The sequence below is a fragment of the Pimephales promelas genome, chromosome 9, assembly GCF_988280905.1.
Source record: "Pimephales promelas chromosome 9, fPimPro1.hap1.1, whole genome shotgun sequence".
NCBI classification, from domain to species: domain Eukaryota; kingdom Metazoa; phylum Chordata; class Actinopteri; order Cypriniformes; family Leuciscidae; genus Pimephales; species Pimephales promelas.
Genome location: NC_142777.1, coordinates 20,468,514 through 20,495,013, shown reverse-complemented (window position 1 = coordinate 20,495,013; position 26,500 = coordinate 20,468,514). Strand labels below are relative to the sequence as shown.

Below are 26,500 nucleotides of genomic sequence, written 5' to 3'. Positions count from 1 at the left end.
ACGTTTCATCCAAGGTGCCTCAAAAAATTGATATCGACTGCTGAAAGAAAGAGATCTGGCCATGAAAAGTGCGGGGAAGCCATTTTAGAAATTACCCGGCCCTGTGGTGCCCTGCGTGACACCCCTGTCTCAACCCCCTTAAGCTAACAGAAGTGCCGCACTTTCTCCCCTCGCACATAAAACCATTCACGGCAAATGTTGATGCTGCAGAAACTGCACATCACGACTATTGATTTATATGTCACCAGCACTTCAGGTAAATTGTTTGAGTGACTGCTGTGATGAATATCTGATTTGAAAATCTTAGAATGGCATAAAAAAAATGAAAGGAGCAAAAGTGCTGACCTTGTGATCTGCAATACCTCAAGATCAAAGTGCCCTACTATAAAACCCCTCTCTTTTTACACACACACATTTGTTTTTTTCTGTTATGGTGGGAACTTTCCATTAATATTCTATTGTTTTTCTTTCTTAGTAATTATATTTTCTATCCCCCTTAAACCTAACCCTGATTGACCATTTTAATTTAGATATTACTAGTATGTGTGTTTTTAAGTGAATTTCTTCTTAGTAGCAGTTAATGGCTCTGTATACACAAACCTTAACTGACAAATATATTACTATCTCAAAAATGTACATTTTGTCGTCATTTATGTTGCTTTTTTTGGAGCTTGATTGCCCCTTGTTGACTATGCTTTTATTTTATTAAAAAACGTGGAATGAACATTCATCGGAATATTTCTGTTTATGTTAGACAGGATTGGAATGATATGAGAGTGAGCAAACAATGACAGAATTTTCATTTATTTTTATTTTTATGTGAACTATTCATTTAAACATCTTTAATCCCCCTCTAAACATTTTAATATGGGGACTTGATGCCAGACTTTCAAAAATTAATTAGAGATTTGGAGAATGAGAATCAGAAAGAATTAATATGCAAGGCTTTTGTTGTTCTATTTATTTGTTTGTTTAGCTGCCATCGCTGTCTCTCTGTAATGAGCAGACTTTCTGTTTTCCATCAACTCTGCTTTCCATCAACCTATTTCTATGTTCTGTTTTCATCTGAGTCTTCTCATACATCACCTTTATTCTTCTGTCTCTGCCTTTTTCTTTCTCTTCCCTTTCCATTTTTAGACTCCTGGGAGGCTGGGACTCTTCTCGTTTTCTTCTCTATCTTATTGCCAGTCACTGTCTTACCCAAGAGCCACTAAACTTTACAGATAACAAAAAATGAATCAAGACCAAAGCTATTGTTCTCAAAGTCTAGATCAATATTTCCCAGCCTTTACTCATATCTGAGAAGTGTTTTTGCTGGAGCCTATTAGGCCCTACCAGGGAATCTAGGGAAACAGCCAAAGACGACCGTTTAAAATATGCTAGAATATGTGTTTCCCATTTTAAAACTGAGACCCGGATAGAAAAAAAAAAAAAAAAAAGCTCATACAGGTTTGGAACAACTTGAGCGTGAGTAAATGATTACAGAATTTTCATTTTTGTGTGAACTATCACTTTAAGCCCTTGACAATGAAACAATGTCAACAGAAAGCTACACACACACACACTTACCCTCAGCGCAATTCTCTCCTTTGTAGCCCAGAGTACAAACACACGTGCCCTCTGTGCACGTGCCGTGACCACCACACTGGGGGTCGATGCACTGGCTGATGGGAACATCGCATTCCGGACCCTTCCATCCACTATAACAGATACATGATCCCTTGTCATACTGGCCATTTCCACTGCAGAGGACCGGGCATGCCGCTTGGAGAAATAAACAGAAAGAGAACAAGACGATTTGATATGAGAGACGTCTGATGTTTTCGTATTCATGTTTTGTTTCTAAATACATAATGAATAGTATAAGAGACAAATGAGACCGCATCGGGAGAGAGATTTTTACAAAGAATCTGAAACAGGCTGGTAGTTGTGGTCATAAATCTGTCTCTGAATGGTATAATATAGAGAATGAGAACATGGGAGGACAGAATCCATATCTGATAACAATGGGCTCAGAAAAGACTCACACTGAGGTCATATGATGTAAAATAATGAATCAAACTTCAAGCTATAGCCAGCAAATTTCAAGTACAACCAGTTTGGTGGGATTCTTGGTGGTATTCACTTATTGTGACTTTTGAAATTATCATCGTGAGATTTCTTTATTTAGCTTTTATCCAAAATAAAAGATAAAAACAAGTAATTTATCAAAAAAGAGCCAACAAGAATATTACATATTCGTACATATTCACATAGTTTTATGGTATTCTTGGTACTTCAAGGTTTACTTAGTAATCATGAAACTAACATGGTATGTATGTCATGAAAGTATAATTATACCACGGTGCATGTCCAAAAACGTGGTAATAACATTTAAAGTGTCCTAAAAACACAATAACACCATGGTGCATGGTCCAACCAGTGTTGGGGAGTAATTACCGGTTACATGTAACAGCGTTACATAATTTAATAACAAAATAAATGTAACTGTACTCCGTTACAAAAAAAATGTGTAATTAAATTAGTTACTTATGTAAATGTTAACAATTACAAAGGGGGTTACATCTGAATATTTTCTGTAAAAACTCGGATATTTTGAATAATACTAATTTGTTGCTTTGTCTGTTTTTGATGTGCACGTTTAAAGGCTGTTAAGTAAAGTAATACTATTAGGATGCTTTTGATTGGTTCTCTTGTTTGAATTTGCAGCTCACCACGTCTGCCAATTACATCAATCCACACTGCAGCTGAAAGCTTTAGACTACAGCCTGTCTGAGAGTTGCCACCATGGCGAGTGATAAAAATTCGTTCCAGTGCTAGAAAATAAAAAAAAAAAGAGTAAAAAGTCTGATTTTGTGGTGGCTGTGCTTTAAAATTAAACGATTATCATTTTAATTCAAGTGATGAAGGAAAGTCTGACCATAATCAGTGTTGAGGACTACTGTAAGGTTAACCACGCCTGGTTTAAATGTTTGAAAGTGATTGAATAGTTGAATACTTCCGTTAGAAATTTAGAAAAGGAATCAAAAAGTAAATCAAATGTAATCAGTTCCATTACTTTAATCAAGTATTTGAAATAGTTACTCTACTTATTACATTTTAAATAAGGTAACCTGTAATCAGTCACCTTCCCAACACTGGGTCCAACCATGGTACTTCAGGTTCTACGTTCACACCTGATAAGAACAGAATGTGTTTGATTCTGGACCTGAATATTCTTGACTTTTAGACTACATAACCCACTAGCACCCTGTCTGTGAGAAGATGTCCATTAAGCAGCCAGCAGTCTAGAAAGACATCCTAAGGTGATTTCTGTAATGAGAGAGTCTCAAGGCTCTGTGCATTGTAAATATATCCATGCACACACACACAGCTGTGATCGGTTGGAGAAAACTGTAATGAAAAAAAAAAATGTAATTTAACATTGTGGTAACAAAACTATTAATCATGAGCTTCCGAGGTGAGCAATGGAAGATATTGGGCTGTATGAACTGCCATTCATCATCCTTATGCATTGGAGAGAGAGAGGGAGAGAGAGAGAGAGAGAGAGAGAGAGAGAGAGAGAGAGAGAGAGAGAGAGAGAGAGAGAGAGAGAGAGAGAGAGAGAGAGAGAGAGAGAGAGAGAGAGAGAGAGAGACCTTAGACCTCCACTAACACACACATCTCAGTTTCTCAGAGTCATACAACTAAAGTATGGTGAGGAAAATACAGTTTATTGTCAGTCAAACTGTGCAAATTAATTCAATGTGTGGACACACACACACACACACACACACACACACACACACACACACACATGCGCTCATACACAGGAGGGGAAATGGGGACTTCTCATTGAAATTTGTTGTTCTTAGCTAATTATAATTGCTATAGACTAACTCCTACCTCTTAAACTTTTGGCAGTTTTAGAATTTTTACAAGATATTATTTAGTCTATATATTAACTTCTGGTGATGGTCCATAAATTAAGTTGGGAATTATTTCATCAAATTGGTCCCAGACTGCATAGCTAGGTCAGAAACACACATACTGTACAACACACACACACACACACACGCTCATCTAGGAGCTATCTGGACTCTCGGGATACCAAAAGCTGTTGAGTGTCTAGAGCCATTGGGACCGCTGAGATTTACACACATCTTTGATGTGTTCAGCTTTTGAATCCCACTGCTCCTGCCATATCGGCAACAATTCACCGCTGTTCCCCATCGCATGTGCTCTTCTTTTCTTTATGTTTTAATATTTTATTGATAAAGTACACAGATGAGAAGGAATGATGGTGGGAAGATTGATGAAGACGTATATGGCACATACACACGTATGAGTGCAAAACCACTAATCCACAGCTTCAAAACACAGGTCATCCAAAAATGAAAATGTTGTCATTTTTTACTTATCCTCATGTCTTAAATCCATAAAAGACTGGTTTTTAGAAGAATTAACCAGTCACTATTTTCAAGGTCTGGGGCTTTCAAACATAAATGACAAAAATGCACCTAGTTTTCCAAAGAAGAAAAGTCATATGGGTTTGGAACGACATGAGATTTATTAAAATATATGATCTTTTTTTGGGTTAACTATCCTTTTAAATGTGAAATTAATGGATCACTCTCCATTTTCCTATGAGTGATAGAGGAGTAATAGTTCACTTCTCTCTCTCTCTCTCTCTCTCTCTCTCTCTCTCTCTCTATCTCGTTGTTTGACAGAGTTTGGGGTGTAATTGGTGAGTTTCTTACCTTTCGAGCAGTCCATGCCATGGAACCCTGGGAAACAGTGACATACTCCTGACACACACTCTCCGTTGCCATGACAGTTACGGGGACACTCTTGCACAGAATCTGTGAAAAGAATGAAACCTTTCTATATAAAAAAAGGCTACTTTGATGGTAATGACAGCTGTAACCACCATATCCAACTCTCATCTTGTATTTTCCTCCACTGCATCGTTCCTCTCTTTTTCTTTCGCTCCAGTTCTGAGTGGCGGTCTCTGGTCATTATTGATACAACCCATTCAAATAGCGTCACACGCCATTTCATTAGCCATGAGAATATCACGGCAATGAAAGTAGGCCATATCACAGTAGATTAGCGCAAGGTTAATTGGTGAGACACCACTTATTCGCACAATTCATGCATGTGAATATTCATAGAATAGAGCCACAAGGTGCTTATCTCATTTCTAGTGGATGATGATATGTATTAAATTGTTTAACATTAATAGACTGACATTATTTAATTATTTCACGTTTGCTGGACAGCAAGGACACATTCATCGATAATTCTCTACAGACAAAAAAAAAAAAAAAAACTGTTCAAATTTTAAAATGAACTGGTCTGCTATTAGACTTCATTTATGAAACAAGTTGAACAAATGTCTGTGTGAATTGTTCTAAATATCTATCTTCGGGCAATTTAGTTTTTCTCTTTCATTAATTAGTTTTGAACTATACCATTTAAAAGATTGGGGTCTGCAAGATTTTTTTTTTTTTAATGCATTTTTATAGTTTTATAAGACTGTATTTGGTCCCACTTTATATTAAGTGGGTTTAAGTACTCTGTACTTACATTGAAAAAAAAAGTACAATGTACTTATTGTGCTCATGTTGTATTGTAAAACACTTTTGCTGCTATTGAGGTGTGATACGGGTAAGGTTAGGGACAGGTGAGGTGGTATGGGTCGGTTGTAATTACATACAGTAATTATTGCTGTAATTACATGCTGGTATTTTTAAAATAAGTACAATGTAAAAACATGTATGTACACAACAAGTCCATTGTATCAAATTATTAGTTTCAATGTAAGTACATAGTACTTAAAGCCACTTAATATAAAGTGGGACAGTTTATTTTAATGTAATTGATTCCTGTGATGACAAAGCTGAATTTTTCATATCAATACTTTAGTCCTCAGGGTCACATGATCCTTCAGAAATCATTCTAATATGCTGTATAAAACAGTTGTGCTGCTTAAAATTTTATCTTTGATAAAAAAATGATAAAAATTAAATCACAAAATTCAGAGAATGTCTTTTCTGTTACTCTTGATCTTAATGTGTCCTTGTTGAATAAACATATTAAAACTTATTTTTCAATGGTACACACCAAGTATGCCACACAAGCCCTGAAAAGTGAAGCTAAAACATCTTGATCGCCCCTCGGTGACCGGTCCTAGTATAGGTCATAAACCCCGCCTCCCCATGTTATTCAACGGACGTGAGACCAACTCAATTAAATTACACTTCAAATTTCATTTTTCCAAAGATGTTTTTTTTGTCATTTACTGTAGTTTTTATCACGCTGATGTCATTTCAAGTGTTTGTTTTTAAAATAAGTTATGTCGTCATGATTGACAGCTGTGATTGACCGGTTCTCTGAGCGAAGTAGTCACTGAAGCACCAACAAACTTTAAATTTAGCTTTAAATTTATAAAGCTTTAATTTATTTATTTAAGCTTTAAATTGAATTTCTACATTTCTATAATTAATTTAAAGTTCCAAGATGTCAGTGCCATATCGGGATACTGGCGGCTTCAGTTCTGATCAATGGAAGAGAGCGAAGGGGCGTCATCCATCTTTTTTTACAGTCTATGGTACACACAGTGAACTTATATATCTTTATGAACATGCCTGTTATAAAACACTTTTATATTGAATATTTGAATATATGCTAGCTTATCATCAAAATATACTGTATTTTCACGTTTCGGTCTCGCGTCTCGGTTGAGTGGTAAAGTGTGCGTTTGAGGAAGCAAAAAAGTATAATGTCGCGTTTAACCTGTGTGTGAGTAACTGACCCAGAACAGCTGTGCTAAAAGAGACAGATTCCTTCTCCTTGCCGTCGTTGTAGAAAGCCAGGTGCCACGTGCCGGGGTCCAGATACTGCACAAACACGGCCTCGTTCAGAACCACTGTCTGAATGCTGCGTCTCTCGCGGGGCGACTCCACAACGCTCCATTTCTCCTTTCCATCCAAACGCTCCATATAGTCATACTGCAGAGAGGGAAACAGAACGTGCTTCAACAAAGTGGTTTGACAGTGATTCATACATATCAAACAGTGAGATACTTTGTTAAAGCTCTAGGAAAGATTTTATCTAACACCTGCTGACTTATAAAATGTATGTGCAATGACTGATTGATCCGCTGTTGTGATGAAAGAGTGTTTTTTTTCTCTCCCTGAAAGGACTACACAGAGTGGTCTCTTTGTAAATAGAATGGGTATAAACACCTGTGCATGTGATGGCGGCAGGCCTTTGCGAATGTAAACCCCAAACAGGGCATCCTTGCCCAAGGAGATGTTGAACTTGAGGAACTGAGGCTGGCTGAGGTGCATCAGGGATCTCCAGAACACCCCGGGCGACACCTCCTGGGTCACTCGCCTGCCCACCTCCAGGCTGCCCGTATCTATGCTGCTGTTGCGTGCGGCCCAGGGACCTGAGACAGAAAGGAAGGAATAAGACAAAAATCAATCTTTCACCTCAGCTGTGTTGCAACTGCCGCTTGTTTATGGATTCAGAGGCTGTTGCTTTGAGAACAGAAAACAAAGGGAAACCGCACAAATGCGCTTTCTCTCTGGGAGACACTTATCTGATGGAAGCTGAAAAACACAAATGCTTCTTCCTGAAGTGTCTTTGACCATAACCTCACTGTATCCACCAAGCGCAAATAAAGTCTAGAGTGCATCACGTTAAACAACAGAGCCCGAGAGAGAGGGAATAGGGGCTTCTTTGTTGAATGTCTGAGTGTTTTTTTTTTTCAAACACAGCTCGCGGAAAAACAGGAATAACTTATAAAGATGAAAAGTTAATGTCCCTTGTAAGCTGAGCTTTATTGGAATTGTCACATGATATCAGCTTTTTATTGTTTTTAAATGTGTGAGGGCTCTACGATTACAAATGACATCAGGTTTTCAGAAAGACCAACACTTTTAATGTCAACATGAAACAGAGTTCATAAAGTACTTTATTCTCATCATGTGAAATAGTATAATCAGTGAAAGAAATGTAGGATGGGAATTATGAAAATATGTCACACTTAGCCAAACATAACAAAAAAAAAATGTCAGTAAGATTATTTTTTTTTTAATTTTTTTTAAAAAGAGTCTCTTATGGCTGAATTTATTTGATCAAAAACAGAGTAAAACAGTAATATTAAATTCAAATTAATATTCAAATTGAATATTATTACCATTTTATCTCCTCATCATATTTAAACTGTAATTTGTTCCTGTGATGGACTTTATTCCAGTCTTCAGTGTCACATGATCCTTCAGAAATGTATATATATTGTTTATATATTCTCTACAAGTGGGTTCATGGGTTGTTGTTTTTTCTTTTTTTCTTAGAGGGCTGCAAGAAAATTGAAAGTTATAAGTTGATTTTTCAATTATCCCCTACTTCACTTTCTCTTCTCCTCTTTTTCTGTCTCTGGTGTTTGTGGACTTTCAGGCCAACGGAGAGATCTCTTCTATAGTGAGAGTGTGTGTATTCTCCACCCTCAGGCTTTGGCTCATACTGCATGTCAACACCACCATCCTGTTTACCAACATAATCACACAAGCTGTTATCCACTTTTCATTTAATGGAAAATCCATGGTTGCTCTCTCCCTCGCTGTCTTTTATTCTCTCTATCTCTTGTTCGTAGCTAGCGGCAATGGCCGAGTGTAAATGGAGGTTGCATGCAACAGATTCACTCCGTCCCTATGGTTGTGATGTTCACACACACACACGAAAAACAGCTCCCCTGTAATCAGGTCAGATCTACACTGGAGACCGCAGACCTGACAGAGAAAACCTGTGAAAAATAGTGAGGAAATAAAGAACAATGAAAACACAATCAGGACCGAGCAGCCACAACAGGAGATGAAATAGCCCCCTCATTAATACAGTAAGAGCACGGACAGAGGAGAAATGGAACTAAAGAAAGGAAAAATAAAAAAGCGAGCTAGGGAGGCTGAACGAGAATTCCCTTAGGGAAGGAGAGATCAGTCTGCGACTGTGGCTGAAGCAATAGTCCAGCTTTATTTCACAACAAAACACAATAGATCCATTCCAAAACATAGTGAGCCATGTCACTGACTACAGGTAGCCTCATTGGAACAGAAATGCATAAGTGACTCATTTGGAACGCTGTACAAAGACTGAGTTATGCACATCTAATAAATAAAAAAATTGCACTCAGTCTATTTTAATTATTATTTATCATTTATTTATTTAGCTATATTTTTTATATTTAATATATTTATAATTCCATTTGGTTAGGGTTAGGTGGGGGGTGACAACCATACTTTATTCAGGAAGATCAAAAGTGGTGGTAAAGACATTTATAAAGTTACAAAATATTTTCTATTTCAAATAATCACTGTTCTTTTGAACTTACGATAAATTACACTGTAAAATATATTTGGGGACATATCATGAAAATCTAAACATTTTTAAGTGCTATCAGGTCCTGATCAGTAAACAGTGACAATTAACCCAGTAATTTTGTTTTGGTAAGGCTTTCTCTGCAAGCATGTCAAAAAATAAACTGATCAGCTCCTCATCTGATTCATGAGGGTATTTTTTTTTATAGTATTACAGACCCTTAATCTGCACGTTTCCACACACAGTGCCACCATTTGGTTTCCGCAAGCGACAACAACAAGTAAATGCATCTGTGCAGATGAGAGAATCTTCTACAGTGTATGCGTGTTGTTCAAAATATGCATTATGGCCAAGCATGCTCACTTAAAATAGCATCTGAACGCACACGAAATGTGCCACTGACTTTAGACTAGTTTTTTTTTCTGGACAATGGCGCAATTGTTTTCTGGAACTGCAAAATAGCACCAACACGCCTGCTTTTTTTGCATTGAACTGCCAAGGGAGGGCAAGTTCATTCTCTAGTTTGTCGCCATGCGCCTGTGGATGTAAAAAAAGTCCACTTTGTACGGGTGCAAAATACAATTGACATGCGTCAGTGTGCAAAGTCAATTGCGCTGGGTGCAAGATAGGACCCTATATGTGTTCATACCATGTTAAGATAAGACTCTTTCAAGCCTACTGTACTCCACTCTACACTGCCCCATTGTGGGCCAAGTTTAAAAAGACAACCATACATAAGGATACATGTACATATAGATATTGCTTAAAAAACCTAGGTGGTGTAGTGCAAGTGACTTCTTTTGTAAAGCAAGGGTGCGATTTTTAAAAAGATGATAACACGGTGTAGGCAACACAGATTTTTGTTGTTTTTGTCTGTACTGACAGCACTCCAAATGTAAAAAAAAAAAAAAAAAAAACCCCTAGCTCTCAATGTTAAAATTGAACGGAGTTCTCCTTTAAAAGGACACACACAAAAACAGCACGTTCTACATTTTGTGAAAAGGGACATCATGTCACCTTTAAAATACAAAACAGTTATTTTAAACAGTAATACTTGTTTTCTCAGAAGCATGCAGCATTGGTTGAGCAAAAGAGACTAGAGTAAGAGTATATATATATATATATATTTTTTTAAATCTAATCTTTTTTTTTAAGTAGCCTATGTGTTAGACACAACGAAAACATACAAAACAGCTTCCCATTGAGGCAGCCTAGGTTTTGAATCAGAGCTAAAGTAGATATAGCGCATTTGAATCTGAGTGTCTAAGCACAGCATCAAGTACCGTAACTGAATCCAGTGGAGTGCAGAGAAGCCAATCATAAGCTAATGTAGCCAGCAGGCAGAAGCACACACAAATCATTTCACAGATCAGACCAGAGCATCAAATCATCCAGCAGAAGCTCAGATAGGCTACGAACATCTCAACACAATATGCCAGACAATAAGGTGGGATAACAGTTATAGGCCTACAAAGACGCAGTAGAGAATGAGAGGGGGGGAAAAAAGCACCAACAACAACCACCAGACACGGCAGAATAACAAAACTTATTATGTTGTGCTAGAGCAACATCTGCCTGATAGCCTCATTGCAGCATTGCCTGTGTATGTATGATTAATGAAATCTCACTGTTATGTGGAATACGTTATGTTTGTATCCGAGAAAAAGAAAGAGCGACAGGAAGAGAGAAGTCATATCTGTTTGGATGAAATTGACACCGACATGCTGAGGAGGTGAGATTGAAGCATTTGATGTGAAGAGCTGTTTCAAAGCTCACAAACTCACTCTGTTACCTACACACCCAAACAAAAACATCATTCACAGTGGCCTATATAATCATGGAGATGTGTTTACGTGTCACTGAGGAGAGGAGGAAGAAAAAATTAGACTCTGTAAATATGTATCAACTCAAATGCCGGTGAGCTACTTCTATATGCAGCTGCCTTCTTAGACGGCATCTGCAATCTGGGGCTCACTAATAAGAAGTTCATAAGCTAATGCAGCTTTAAACGGCACCAAACAATACTAATATTGGGTAAAATAGTTCGTTTTATGTGATACTGCCTTTGTGAAAATAAGGTAGCATAATTAAGTAGCTTTACTTTGATGTGTTATGATGATTTACAATGCTTTCTCTATTGCTGCTCACTAGGTGTTGTAACAGAACATCTACTGTATCTATCTCTCTTTCTGTGTGTGTGTTTTCAAAGATGACTAGCCACTGCCTGCTGTAAAAAGAAAAAGAAAAAGAAAAAAAGGCGGTGTTGTCGGGTGATGTGGTGTTTTCTAAGACACTTCCTGTGAACCTGTGAGCATGTGAGATCAAGACAGAGACAGCCAGAGAGAGCTGGGGAAAATATATAGGTAAAAGCCAATGGGTTGTTGTGTAAGTGTGTGAGTGTCTGCTTGCAATGTTAATCAACTTTGATTGCTAGAAAAATCAGAGTTATCAGTAGGTTATGTGGAGGTGCTAATATTGTGGGATTATGCTGGCTTGAATTTTTTCAGAAATCCACCAATACTTCTCGAGATACAACAATATCTGCAGTATACTGAATGAATTATGTGTTATACATGTACAGTAGAGTAATATGATGTGCTACATCTGGGAAAAAGTTTGTACAGAATACAATTATCAACTTGACCTTCTGTTTCCAAAATGTGATGGACATGATTTTAGCTGCATTTTTGATGCTATTTTAAAAGTTCATAATTTTCGTTATTGGGTTAATAGAATAGAATAACATGCTTTAAAGATCAAAAAAACATATTTCCAGAGTGCTCTGATTGGCCAGCTGAACCAGTGCGTTGCAGACCCTCAAGTGCGTGATGGAAATGTAACGTGAGACTTTGACGGAGACCTAAAGGGATGCTCCACTTTTTTTTTTTTTTTTTGGAGATAGGCTAATTTTACAAGTACCTCAGACTTAAACAGTTGAGTTTTACCATTTCGAATGCATTCAGCCGATTTTCTGATATTTATAAGAATATCAGTAACCAGGCAGTTTCTGGTCTCATTGACTTCCTTAGTAGGAAAAAAATATGCTATGGAAGTCATTGAGACCAGAAACTGTCTGGTTACTCATATTCTTCTAAATATATATATATATATATATATATATATATATATATATATATATATATAAATGGCTGAATGGATTCGATAACGTTAAAACAACTGTGTTACTCTCGGGTAGTGGTAAAATGCCTATTTCCAAAAAAAAAAAAAAAAAAAAAAGTGGAGGATCCCTCTAACGGGAGACTGTGAGCTTTGTTACTTTGCAGATAGTAATTATTTGATCGGACTGCTGCAGAATATTGTTTTTACACAAAATTGAATTAAAAATGCAAAATCTTATCTGTCTACGATGATAATCGAACGCCATTCGCAAATTAAATGTGCACAATGAGATAATGTAAAAAAAAAAAAAAAGCTAAAGAAGAATCATTGATTTTGTTTTATGTTTCATATTGCTCATACTTTACCAGGGGTTAACAATTAATCTTAGGTATTCATAAGCTGACATTTTACATTGTACATTCCTTAAGCCCTCTATGGGACTAATTATGGACTTCATATTTTACATACATTTAAGGCTAAATTCTCCAACAGGAGTTTTCTATATCTGACTTTTGACCTTTTTTAAGGTTTGGTCATTTAGTCTTCATTTAATCATCATTTAGACTTAGTCCTATTGGGGTAAATTATTTTTGGCAAATTGTCTGAAACTTCACTTATATTCAAATACATTAGTGAAAAAGTAGTGAAAAGGTCTTAGTGTTTCAAAAACACTAAGACCTTTTAGTGTTTAGGAATTTGCAAGCGAAAATGTGCAAAAACTTGACATAAATTCAGTTGCTGCCTGGAAAATAGTGAAACCATGTCTTAGTGTTAGAAAAAAAACATAAAAAAAATCAACATTGTTTTATTTCTTGGAATTTCTAATCAATGATTGTAGCACAAGTGAAAATCAATAAGACTCTTCTTTCTCAGTGTAGCCCACACTTTCCACATGTAACTCGATTTGGACCTGATTAGTCTTCATTTTTGGAGCATCCTGACCATGGTTGTAGTGTATATACCCAAATATACCCAAATGCCTGACTTTCACAACAATCTATGACTTACATTTTTCAACCCTGCCATCACCCTTACTGCTTCTATCCTTCTTGATCTTCAACTTCTTCCTTTCTTACTAAGACCTTATTTTCTGATGCACTGCTGTCACTATCATCAATGCTTTCTGGAAAAGATCAGCTTATACAATTATTAACATCAACTTAAAACACAAGCAAAATAGCTAGCTATTATACTGCCACTGCCAGTAATGAAGAATAGTGGCAGCTACACAGAAAATATGTTTCCCCTAAACGGACTTTGTCATTTATTGCATAACATAATTTATTTTTTGGTCTTTGAGTTATTTATTTTACAAAATTTAGTTTTGAGTTTTTGGAAAAAAAATGACCAAAAACTCAAGAAACACATTTGGATGTACAATGATATATAATTATAAGTATTTCCTTGTCTAAAATAAACTCACAAAGGCGGCTTGACACCCTACATGAAATCGCATACTCTCTTGAGTAGGCTAGGTACTTATTTTGAATAACTAATTACTTCACGACCGCTAAAACAGTACGCTCTATATAGTCATGTAATCTGGACGTACTACATTCACCACTCTGTCATCATCAGTTGACCAACAAACGACAGTTATGTCATTTATAAATCCTCGGTGAATTTGGACATAGGCTACTTCTCTTGTCTCATAGCCTACAATTTTTTGCCTACTATACAGTAGGAGGTAAGTATGCGATTTCGGATGCAGCCATTGGGCCTATGTGTTCTTGTCTGTACTTGTGTCCTTGTGTAAAACATCATCTTTTGTGGCCCAAATACAGTCCCAGTACACAAGTTTGCATTTTGGAGGTTCAAAATCCCGGATGTGTTCTTGACACACCCATTTTACAGAGGATGCATCAGTTGGTAAGTAACTTGATTGAACTTGACGGCAGAAATATCCCAGCATTCAATTTGGCATTCGAGGAAAGAGAGGCAGGTCAATACAGTATTACGCATGCAATTACGTAAGCCATTTCATCACTAAATTCACTTCTGAGAACATTTGATGTGAGAAATCAACTGTGTAGATTTCAAAATTAGAAAAATTTATGGTGAATCGAAAATGTGCTCAAGCGTTTTCGGAAATGAGAATCTCCATAAGCACGTTAGCTAGCAAGGCAACTGGCCAGTTTGCTCACAGACTCGTTTTACCTCACAGTCAAGAGACCATATCCTGGCAGTCTCTCAATATCATGCGAAATACGACTAGCGAATCAGTTTCTAAAATTGTTGTCGCCGTTTCTGAGAAAATTAATTTTCTTAAAGGTTTGCCACGATATGCGGAAATAAAGAATCTGGCTGAGGTCCTATCGGATATACTTCATCAGCAGGGTTCATGCATAGCCTATACCAGCAAGAACACATCATCTCAAACTGTCAGCAGCGTTCTGTGTGCTCGTCACTTTGTGAGTTCATTCTTCCAAGAACAACTAGCAAGAGCGTTCTCCCCAAGAACACAAGTCCGTTCATTGCATTCTTGGTTTTGAGAAACACCCATTGTCTCTTTAAATTCCTTATTGCCAAAAATGTCACATGGCACATATTTATTTATTTTTGGCAGGAGAGGATGTCATATGATAATGCTAAAATGTCATTTGTTTTGGTTGAATATTATTATTGTATTTTAAATGCAAATTTCTGTGTTGACGTTCTTATTTGCATTTTTGCTGAGTCAGTGTCATTGATTAGACAAGCAGCCAACACAAACTGTTTACATAACCTTTAACCTTCCTATAAGCTTAGTGCATCCTCATTTATCACTCAATGTGGATTTTTCATTTTCATGCTATAAAGGTAAGAATGGAAAAATTGGAGTCTCTTGTTCACTCCAAATGAAGGGTTTTCAATCACTACTTGACAGCAGTCACAACGCATGTGTTTCTGTCACTGCCCAAAGCATGGAAATAAAAAGAATGCAATTTGGTGTGTATTGCTAAAATTGCCAACATTGTTTCACACTGTTCAAGTTTGGGTGAATCAACACCGCAAAAGCAGGGTTTTTATAACCCAGGATATTAAAGTGGTGCTAACTTCACTTCTAAATGAGTAGGAGTAAGACGTTTCTCTAAGCGGGGCTTAGCATGACGATAACACGGGGTTACGCGCATGTGAAAGCCCTTTTGACATGTTTCTCGTTGCGCAACACCTGGCTATTGTTTCACACACTATTTTTGAAAAATAATCACCTTTTCAGAATCACTAGCCCACAATGCCTTGCTGCTCTACCTAATCACATGGTTACTTGGTTTCTTGTCACACACAGAAATGAAGCCCGGAGAATAATGTCCTTTGTCGATCGTGGAAGCAGGCAGAGAAGTGTGTGTGGGCATAAATGTGCTGTCATGATGGGACCTCAGAGTGCGACAGAGAAGCAAATTACTAAACACAAATCAAAATAAATGGGTACAAGCTGGAAACAAATTGATATACAGGGCATGGAGGTTTCAGCTCAACTGTTTTTTATCCCCCCCTGAATCTAGTTTATAGTCTTTTTTTCCCGTTGTGTTTTTCTGTCAATCTCCTTATGGAAAAGAGCGTGCAGGACTACAGCGTGCTGTGAGGCTTTGCTGCTCACCTCTGCCTCCAGAGGGCGCTGTTGCTACATCACTGTTGCTGGGCAGTCCGGCTCCCAAGCCGTTGTTCAGCATGGGACCAACCACAGGTTTCAGCTGCCAGTTCAGCCCCAACAGATTCATGGCTGAGAGAGAAAGAGAGCAACAGTGAGAGAGAGAGAGATAGAGAGAAAGAGTGTAAACAGTGCAGGTATGTGAAAAGAAAGGTAGCCAGAAAAAAGAAAAGCTAGAGGTCTTTGCAAAGGCTACTCTGTAGGCTACTGCTGCTTCACAAAGAGAGCACAAATGATTTCAAAACTAAATACGAAATCTAAAATGTATACTATTGATCTGTTAAACCTAGTTCAGACAGAGAGAGGCTGTAAGATGAAGTGGTTTATTTTTTCCCTGAGCAAAAAACAAAAAAACAGACAGCCTAGTCATTTTTATTGATTGCCTGCCTGATTGATGTTGACTGACTGAGGAGCCATCTGTCACTCACAGGACACTTACATTTGATCCTCAGTCTGATATATGTCACAGCGCTGTGTGTTTGTATCAAACCAGTCTGGGCTCTCTCTTATTTATTGGAAAATTTTTAAAAAATTGCTCTCTGACTTTAGCAATAACTCAATTTTATCGAACTCCTTTTACAACAAATTAACAGTCAAATTTAGCATATGCCCTGCTGCACTTTCATTTTTTTTTATATATTAAATATTAAATGATGACATGCATATATTGCAATAGATTATGTTCAACAGAATTCTACATATTTTCCTACAAAATGAGAGCAAAAATTCCACAAAAAAAGAGATTTCGCTGCCTTTTGCAAAGCTTGTACAGTACACAATACTCAAAGCAAAATAAGGCATTATAATAAATTTATAACACGCATTGTGTATTGTCGTGTAATTTATACGTAAAAGTGAGTCTTTACGTGCATATGAGACACAGTTTTTCGCGTGCATCTGATATGCAGTTCATTTGCTTGTAATACACACGCACCCCACACCACTAACCAACCAATGCGTATCATATGCATGTAAAACTTACTTTAGCGTATAAATTACACGACAATACACATACATGCTATAAAGATGCATTTAGTGTGATCGGGTTGATAATACATTAAATAATTAATTGCATGTCTTTGTATATGATTGCAGTATTGTAATAATTGACAGGTCTTTCATTTGGATATAATGTATAACAGCACAAGATCAACACCAAATTTTATCTGCTGTACATGTTTTATGTAACAATGAATTGTAGCGTTTAAAGACAGCCATTTGAATTACAAATGTTTCTAAATAATTATTATTTATGAAAAATACCCCCCCAAAAATGTAATGTAATATAGACCCCTTTTCAATTAGTAAACATAGTGACTTTTTTGTGGGAGGAGCTTAGGTGGAGGCGGAAGGTTTCCTCTGGCTGCTTCCCCAACGTTAGTTTGCAAGTTTTGTTAACTTACTGTATAAATCCAGTTTTATCTTAATTTACAGGTTCACCCAGTGTCCAGGACCACAATTGTTATTTGCAAAAGTTAATTTTAACGGACGGAACCAGATTGGCTGACTTGTACACACTCACTAAATGGATGGACCTGACAGGATTAACGTTAACGCTACCTCCGTTTGAGTGGCCTGACTTCTACACCAATCCGATAGAGAAACCGAGCGTAAAGAGAAACTGAGGGCATTAGATGTGCTGAATGGTCATGTACAAGACTTGTGTGGTACGATTTGTGTTCTGCCGAGCCAGTGCCGAGAAGACAACAATGTAAAGAGTGACATTACGCTGCAATTTTAATGATGTGAATATTTTCTAAATTAAAATTCCAGATACAGCATATTCATTTTTCATTGATTATTGCACCCAACAACACAACAAGATGACATGTAATAATAATAATACTAATTTAAAGGGATACTCCACTTTTTTTGGAAATAGGCTCATTTTACCACTCCCCCCCATGAGTTAAACAGTTGGGTTTTACCGTTTTCGAATGTACAGTATTCAGACGATTTTTTATTTATTTAGAAGAATATCAGTAACCAGATAGTTTCTGGTCTCATTGACTTTCAAAGTATATTTTTTTTCCTACTATGGAAGTCAATGAGACCAGAAACTGTCTGGTTACTAATATTCTTCTAAATATAAAAAAAATATCGTCCGAATACATTCGAAAACGGTAAAAACCCAACTGTTTAACTCAGGGGGAATGGTAAAATGAGCCTATTTCCAAAAAAAGTGAAGCATCCCTTTAAGCTCCTTATTATGTAGCCGAATCTATGCTGGTTTGTATTAGCCGCCTCCAGTTGTCTGTTTGTTTTGCCTCCAGCTAACGCTATGACGTAACTGTGACATCAGCGCAAAAAGGGGTCTATACAGAGCCTTCATCGAAAGTGCCACAAAATTATTTTCTGTTAGTAGATTATAGGAACTGAGTGACAGATCTAATTGGTTCTTTAACAAAATTACTTTAGCTGTGTGTGTGTGTGTGTGCGCGCATCTTTTCAGTCATTCAATCACTGAAGCCCTGAGGAAATGATGTAGACACACTTCTAAAGATAGACAGAAAGAGAATCAGGCAGCGTGCGACCCACGTCTGCAGGAATCACTCGCACCTCAACAGGTAAAAAAAACTAACAAAAAAAAAAATGCACAGACAGAAAAGCAGCAGAAACATGACAACATTCAGAGCCTTCATGTCGAGCTGGCATGATTCAGTGAAAGAAAGAATGTAGATCTCTCTCTCTCTATCTTTCCTCTTTTTATTGGGGGGGCTGTTGTTTCTTTTTCGTGCCTGTGGAGCTTATTTTGGTCTGTTCGCTCTGAGGCCTGTGTGCAGTTTGTCAGTTGAATCTCTTCCCGACCCGTGTCCTTTCTAGTTTTGCCAAGAAACTTATCACAAGCAGAAGAGAGAGGAGCGCTTAGTCTGCTGAACTCCTTAGGTGCCGCAGGAAACGCAGGAGAGAGGAAGCTCTTGTGCTTTATCTCTTGCTCCTGTGTGTCTGCGTCATCTGTTCTTCACAGAAGCGGTAAAGACGGGCTGAGATTGTTTGAGATTTTGAGTCATCAGAGACGGAAGCCATCACTGCCTCAGTAGTCAGTGTCACAGGAGGAGGTTCATATGGAGGTGCTATACTCTCATGTACTGTATGACCTCATTTCTGAATTCCTTTACTTCTTGATTCTTTTACTAACTTGCGAATCCATAGTGCAAATGTGCACAAATTACTACACCAAGTGGATCTGCTTCGTCTGGCACTCTCTCCGCCTTTCTCAGCATATATCTGTATCTATTTCACTCTATAACTCTTTCTGTTTGTCTCACACTTTGTCTGTCTCATTATCTCTCTACTTGTATACCTTGCTCCATGTCTCACTCTGTCTTTCTCAGTCTGTCTCACTCTCTACCTCAGTATGTCATTCTCTCTTTTCATCTGACTTGCACTGTAAAAATGAATTCGCTTTATCTAATCAAAAAATTGTGGGAACAGATTACAAGCAATATTATTAATTCAATTTAACAATAGAATTGAGTAATAATTAATCAAATTAATTCCTTAAAAGTTAACCATTTAAAATGAGTAAAACGTGCAAAAACAAACCTCCCAAAAACGTACATTTAAGTCACCATTTTGGTGATCCGTGTTTGTTTTAGGTTTGTTTTAAAATGAAGGTTTTCTCCTTCAGTGATTCTGCTTGTTAACATCAGGTGTCTTCAATGTCAACAATTAAAAAAAAAAAGAGTTCTTAATTAATCTTTGACATCTGTCTGTTATTCAGATATTTTTGTTAATTTTTTTAAACTTTACTCATTTTAAATGGTTAACATTTAAGGAATAATTTGATTAATTATTACTCAATTCTAATTTGTTCAATTTAAGTATTAATATTGCTTGTAATCTGTTGCCATATTCATTTTTACAGTGCTTCCTTATTATCTCAAGCTATCTTTCCATGACCATCTCCATCTCCCACCCTTATCCTATCATGGCAGGATTTCACAAACCTCTCTCTCGCTGACAGTCTCTTTCACTCTTTCTATCTTTATCTGTTTCACTCGCTCTGCCTTTCAAACGATCTCTCTGTCTCATTCTCTCTCACTCTCTCTCTGTATTCAAAACACCATTCAAAAAACTTACTACAGAAGCGTTAAACGGAGAAAATCGAACCTCATCCAAATGATTTTTTTTAAATTTTTTTATTTTTTTATTACGGATGAAAGTTTTGGAGGCAGTATTAACGTGATTGACAAAATATGAGGTCATATTTATTTTTAAAGTGCGGAAATTTGGGATGCAAATTTCGGACTTTACTTTCTACCTTGGTATCCCTATTCAATTCAATTCAGTTCAGATCAATTCAATTCCATGTCGGACTGTTAACTTTCTGTTTCAAACTATTTCTCCCATTCTCACAAACTTCTCTCTACCTATATCTCTCTGCTGCCTCTCTCTTTCCTCACGGTTTCACCCTCTCCTTAACTATCTCCATCTCTCACATTCCTCCTATCATGGTAAGACTTCACAAACCTCTTGTAAAGCCTCATCACTCGTTATCTCACTATGCCTGTCTCGCTCTGTAAAGCCCTGTTCACACTAAGAACGATTAAACTGCTGGAAGTTGCCAAGTTGCTGTGCTATTGTTTTCTTGCAGGTGTTGCAACACGATTTCAGTCTCCATCTGCTTCAGGTAGTGGATCGCTTTCTGCACTCTGATTGATAGGCGCTGTATCATGTCATTGCTCATTAACACATCACATCGTCAACTGTCTGTTACTGGAAATCGCTAAATCTATTTGAAAACGAACAATTTCTGATTTCATCTAAGTCATTATAAACTGCCTGTTTTTCTCTCTCTTTGCATTTTGTGGTTTTGATCCAGCAGGTGGAGATTTACAGGTATGCTGTCTTAGTGACTCCGCCCCTCTTCTCACCTTCCCTCTGCTCGCCTATGACACCTAAATCTCATCCCAGAAAATCAATTTTCTCTTCTGTCAAATTCCATCTCCCCCTCTGCCTGCGCTCATAGTCCCCCTTTCCTTTTCTCTCTCTCTCTAAACCTCTCCCTTTCTCTCTCTGCCTCTTTCTCAGTTAAAGGAAAGCGCTGACACTCTAAGTGTGTGTCTGCTGTCTCTGTCAGCTCTTTTATTTGTTTCAGACGGTCTGGAGCAAACACTGGAGATAGCCTTTCTCTCCTCCAGTCCTCTCTCCGTGCTTTTCAATCTACTCCTTCACCTCCAACGTTTTCACTCCTTTGATCTTCCTCAACCTCCTGTCCTTCATTATCTATCTCTATATCTTAATTTGTCTCTCTGTTCTGATGGTGTGTGTCGATAGCGACTGGATGCAGATTTTTGGACAGATTAAATAATTAACAAACAAATTATTGAACTACAATAAACTGAAAGCATCGAGAGACGGGACTCAGACAGATTAACTGTAGCCATAGGTGCCGATGCCGCGGCACCCACGGAAAATACCAGACTGCCAGTAGGGCTACATTCATTTAAAATCAAACATTGCAGTGCTATGTGAAGAGTCTGTCACACTGTGATTGGTTATGTCACTGTCAGTCGCCTGCTCCATGCTCCATATCCGATGCACCAATCACAGCGTTTCTCGGATGAAAATGCCTCTGAACGTGGTTACGTGTCAGTTAAACTTCTGATCTCCAATCCTGTCTTTATTTGTAAGACGTGTCACTGTCCTGAATTGAAAGATATCCTACTTTACAGTAAGGCTATATTACGGCTTTATTATCAAGTAAATAGTTTGAGTCGGCCACTGTCCATTTTCTAAAAGGGGTCGCACACAAGGGGGCAATCCATCCTATTGCATTCATGTGCTAGGGAAAATATGCTATTTTCCACTTGTGAACTGGTATTTACCAGTGTGTTGTGTGTGTCAAGTGCTTTTGTTGTCGTAATGTGGTAAAAAGATGGAGGTCCAGACCTGTTATTTAGCTAAAACTATTTTAGATTGCTTAAGTCATCTGTTACAGCAAGACAATGATTTATCAAAACTCAAACGGTAAATAATATGCTGTATATTTTCTAGATCATGAATAGTACATATTTTTACCATTCATGACTCTCGCTTCGCTCTCCGCCATTTTGAAAAGGTGAAAGGTTATCTCATCAAAATATTCTACGAGCTGCCCAGTGGAAAATACCACATGAGGGGGTGAGGAGGGTGAGGAACCATATCACCTGCTGTTAGCACTCCATTGACTCCCATTCATTTTGGCGTCACTTTGACAGCGAATGACTTTACATCTAAGATGTCCAAAGACTCCTTTTGTCCATGATTTATTTCTAAAGAAACCTGACAATGTATAAAAGGCTCTATTGCCTTGTATCTTACGTTATGGCCCCGTAGAAGCAGTTTTTGTAAAAATAGGCTGATTGCATCATAACGAATCGACTCTGTCGCACAGTATAGAAATTACCTTATAGACAGAAGGAGAAACTTGCAGGCAATCGGGGGGGGGACGTGGAGGCAAAAAGTCAAGGGAGAAGCCCATAGAGAGTCATAAAGTGTGATCATGGACAGCTAATACTCACTCTCTCCGTCTCTGTGAGATTCGGAAGGGAATTATTCAGATTTCACTCGGCACAGCTACTAAAAGACAAACAGGTTGCTCACGTGACAGGCTTAGTTTGAGCTTGCGCAGTATGCCTGGATATCAGCTTTTAATGGGCTTCAATTTTCTCCATTGAAATCAATGGGGTCGCTGTGTCCATTTCTTTTACTGTCCATGGTCGCACACCGAACGAAAAGCGCAGCGCCACGTCGTGCAGTGCCATGTCTTATAAAATTTGAACACATCATTCTCTATTAGTGTAAATTACACAAACTGGCGGCACCATTCGGCATCTGCCCAACTGCGGCTTAGGACCTTGTTCAAAATCCTGCCGTGCCACAGAGCGCGATTTACAAAGTTTTATATTAAATTTACATTTATTTGTCTCAAATCGTGGTTAATGTATATACAGACTTCACACTGTGCAGCAATATACATTTAGTTTTACATTCATTTACAGAAATCAGCTGCTTGAATGAAAATTGCTGATGTTATCGGATTTTCAGGTGAAATTCTCAATTCATTCAGTTAACAGATGCTCTGAGGTAAAGTGTTCAGACTGCAGACTTTGCAACGGTTGCATTTAACTGGACAGTGCAATCATAACATAGTACATACATTATCTTAATTCCATAAGATGTAGGTAATATTGAGTTAAATCTTGACTGCATGAGGTGACGGGTGTTCAATACAACAGCGAGGGAATGAGACCAATCTAAAGAGCGTGAGAGGAAAAGAGAACCAAAGCTGATGGCTTGCTCGATAGTCGCTGACGTTAAAATGAACGGTTGTTTTAGCAGAGGACGTGATCTCCTTTTCTGTCTTCACGCAAATTTTGCACAACATTAAGCTGTCTGCTATTTTACGCATGTGTGCAGATCAGGCGCTATAGATAATAGCTTTATTCTCAGTCTCCTGATGAATATTCACTGAAAGGCTAAGCTTTGTGAGGAGATGTGTATGATTAAAACTGTATAAATCAATGCATAATATAGATGTGTTGATGTATAATTCACCTGTACAAATGATAGATGGATGGATGGATGGATAATAGTTAGATTAATTTAAGAAAAAAAAAACTTTTGAATGTGTATATACATGTATGCATGTGTGCTGTTTTGTCTGCACCATAATTACAGTGGCAGATGTTTACAGCTGGAATATTCCAGAATTCAAAATTTGGCATGACAACAGCCCCGCTACAAGGTTACCAGACAGAAAGAAGGGATGGATAGAGCAAGGAAAAATAGGAGAGATAATGCGTCGAGGGAACAATGGAAAGACAAAGAATGCAAAGAAGAAGAGAGACAGAACAAGTGTGAAGTTGGGCCACTGAAATGGGTTTAAGGTTGTCCTTAAGGTACAGTTACGTGACAGAGAGCTGGAGGAAGCTCTTGGCAGTTCCTGTCTGTTTATTTGTGTGCATGAGCGGGAGACGCAAAAAAGAGAAAGTCAGTGGACGTATGTGCATTTTGAAGTAGGTCTGGCAAGATGTCCCTCTATGATTCAGCCGCACCTGTCATCACCGATTAGACCTCTGTGACCACACACACACACACACACACACACAGTCATAAGCAGGTGGCAGGTTTCTCTTTGCTAGAACGGATCCATATGCCTGTGTACTATGCTGGTGTTGGCTGAGCTGCTTCTGGCCCGAGTGGAAAGTAAGTCACATGCGAGTGGATGACCAGGTCCAACCTCACCCCGAGACATGGCTATAAATAACACAGTGGACAGCAGATACACACACCAGTGGAGATTTCTTTAAGACTGCAAGGGAAGCTCAGCTTCCCCTATAAAGTCAAAAAAAATAATGGTCAAATGTGTACTATTGTGTTAACATTTTATTGAGTAAAAATGCGTTAGAACACGGTAATCTCAAAGACGAGTTCGTTCAGAATACACTACAAATAGCAGGTCGGCTGACTTGATCTCCTTCATGCATACCTGTAGCGCGTCACAGTGCATGCATTTTCTTATGGCATTTCCCCGTTGAAGCTCAGAGCCATTGACTTCAATGGGGCTGCTTTGAACAGTTTTTTTCAGTGCTCTTAAACTAGATGGTCATTGGATAAATGCTGCGATTATGTCCCGCCCACGGACGCCGGGCGTCTCTGGGGTGAATAGGGAAGTGGGCTGGCCTGGCGTCCGGGCGTCCGCGTGATGATTGGAGCATTGCATCTCCTTTTGATTGACAACGATTTCACCCAATAAAACAATCGCTGACGCGGAAGCTAGTTTAAAGACTTCGAGCTCAGTCTCGTTGCGGATTTTGTGTATTTTACTCGAAAGACGAACTGCTGTAACATATTTCTTAGTGTTTGCAATTTTCATCAGATATTTCACAGTTCAACCTCATTCCCACATTTCTTCCGTCGATGTCAGGTGTCTTGTTACATGTGCGGGCGTGGTGTTTGAATCACGGCACATCTGTCTAGTTTGGCTTCAGTTTTGTGTTGGGTTTCGGACATGCATTTTCGGTTGTGAGCGCACAGGATGACCTTATGGTCGTACTCATGCATAACGTTAGCGTTCTGTCTTGTCGTGTTCGCTCTGTTCAGTGTGTTGTGTATTGTGTGGCACATGGTTTGTGTTTACATCGGCCGCGTGCTTTCATGTCATGTTTTGTCTTGTGCTTGTGTTTTACACAAGCTGTGTGCTTTCATGTTGTCATGTTCTGTGTGAACACGCGTCTTATGAGTGTTCACATCATTCTTCAGGTCTCATTTTGTGTGAGCACAATTGCTTTTTAATTTTTTTCATGGGTCATGTGCTTTCCTGTCATTGTGTCGACTCCCATCTTGTTTCCTGATTATTAGTTATTTTGCTCCACCTGTCCTCCCTCGTTACCTGCCTTTTTTGCTCCAAATATATTCCCCTTGTTTTTTTTTTTGTTTGTTTTTTTTATCAATAAAATAAAGCCCATCAACCCTGCATCGAGTCCTCGCTCTTTTCACCATCCCCACACCGAGTTTAAAAAAAAGAAGAAGAAAAAAGAGCTTCCCCTCTTTGAAAGACCAGCAGCCGCCACTGACACACACACACAGAATCTGAATCCATTTTTACATTTTTGGGGGAAATATCTATTAATAAACGGATGTAATGGCTGACAGTATAATCACGTTAAATGGTAATGGACTGCATTTATATAGCGCTCTCACAGACCCAATGGCCACCAAAGCGCTTTACATATTGCCTCACATTCACCCATTCATACACCGACGTCGGTTTCAGCCATGCAAGGCGTTTCTACCGAGTTCCGAGTCTGTGCGGACCAGCTGCAGTAGAAACCAAAATAAATCACACGGCCACACATTTTATAAGCACTATTGCTTCCTAAGATGTTAAATATGAAGTAAACATGAGGAAAGAGATGTCTTCATATCTGCTCGTCATAAAGAATACATGCCCTTATTTCCCTACAGATGTTATATATAGGCTGGGCTCTTGCATGAATTTCTCTGTAGGCAAGCAAATACATTTTTCATAAAGAAGAAGCATCTCTGTATACATATCTTCATCTGTGTGTGTGTATTTTCTTTCTTTCTTTCTTTCTTTCTTTCTTTCTTTCTTTCTTTCTTTCTTTCTTTCTTTCTTTCTTTCTTTCTTTCTTTCTTTCTTTCTTTCTTTCTTTCTTTCTTTCTTTCTTTCTTTCTTTCTTTCTTTCTTTCTTTCTTTCTTTCTTTCTTTCTTTCTTTCTTTCTTTCTTTCTTTCTTTCTTTCTTTCCACAACTATAAGTGGCATGCATCTAAATTCTATTATTTTCATGGCTTGAGTGTCCATGTGCAATTCATCTGCATAGTTCCTCTGACAGGCACTTTCTTGAGAATTCAGAGTTGTGCTTTCCCTGCTA

General features: G+C 38.0%; 1 protein-coding gene across 6 annotated transcripts in view; it reads right to left on the bottom strand.

The window, feature by feature from the left end:
• tenm2a (teneurin transmembrane protein 2a) overlaps positions 1 to 26,500 on the bottom strand; it is a 330,820-nt gene that overhangs the window by 33,889 nt on the left and 270,431 nt on the right. For 5 of the 6 annotated variants that reach the window (XM_089134829.1, XM_089134830.1, XM_089134833.1 and 2 more), the window contains 5 exons: positions 16,067 to 16,189; positions 7,230 to 7,435; positions 6,797 to 6,992; positions 4,740 to 4,841; positions 1,570 to 1,764 (listed from right to left, as the gene is read on the bottom strand). In XM_089134829.1, coding sequence (XP_088990955.1) covers positions 1,570 to 1,764; positions 4,740 to 4,841; positions 6,797 to 6,992; positions 7,230 to 7,435; positions 16,067 to 16,189 — 822 coding nt within the window. The remainder of the gene's footprint in view (positions 1 to 1,569; positions 1,765 to 4,739; positions 4,842 to 6,796; positions 6,993 to 7,229; positions 7,436 to 16,066; positions 16,190 to 26,500) is intronic. The other variant, XM_089134831.1, reaches the window with a different exon arrangement.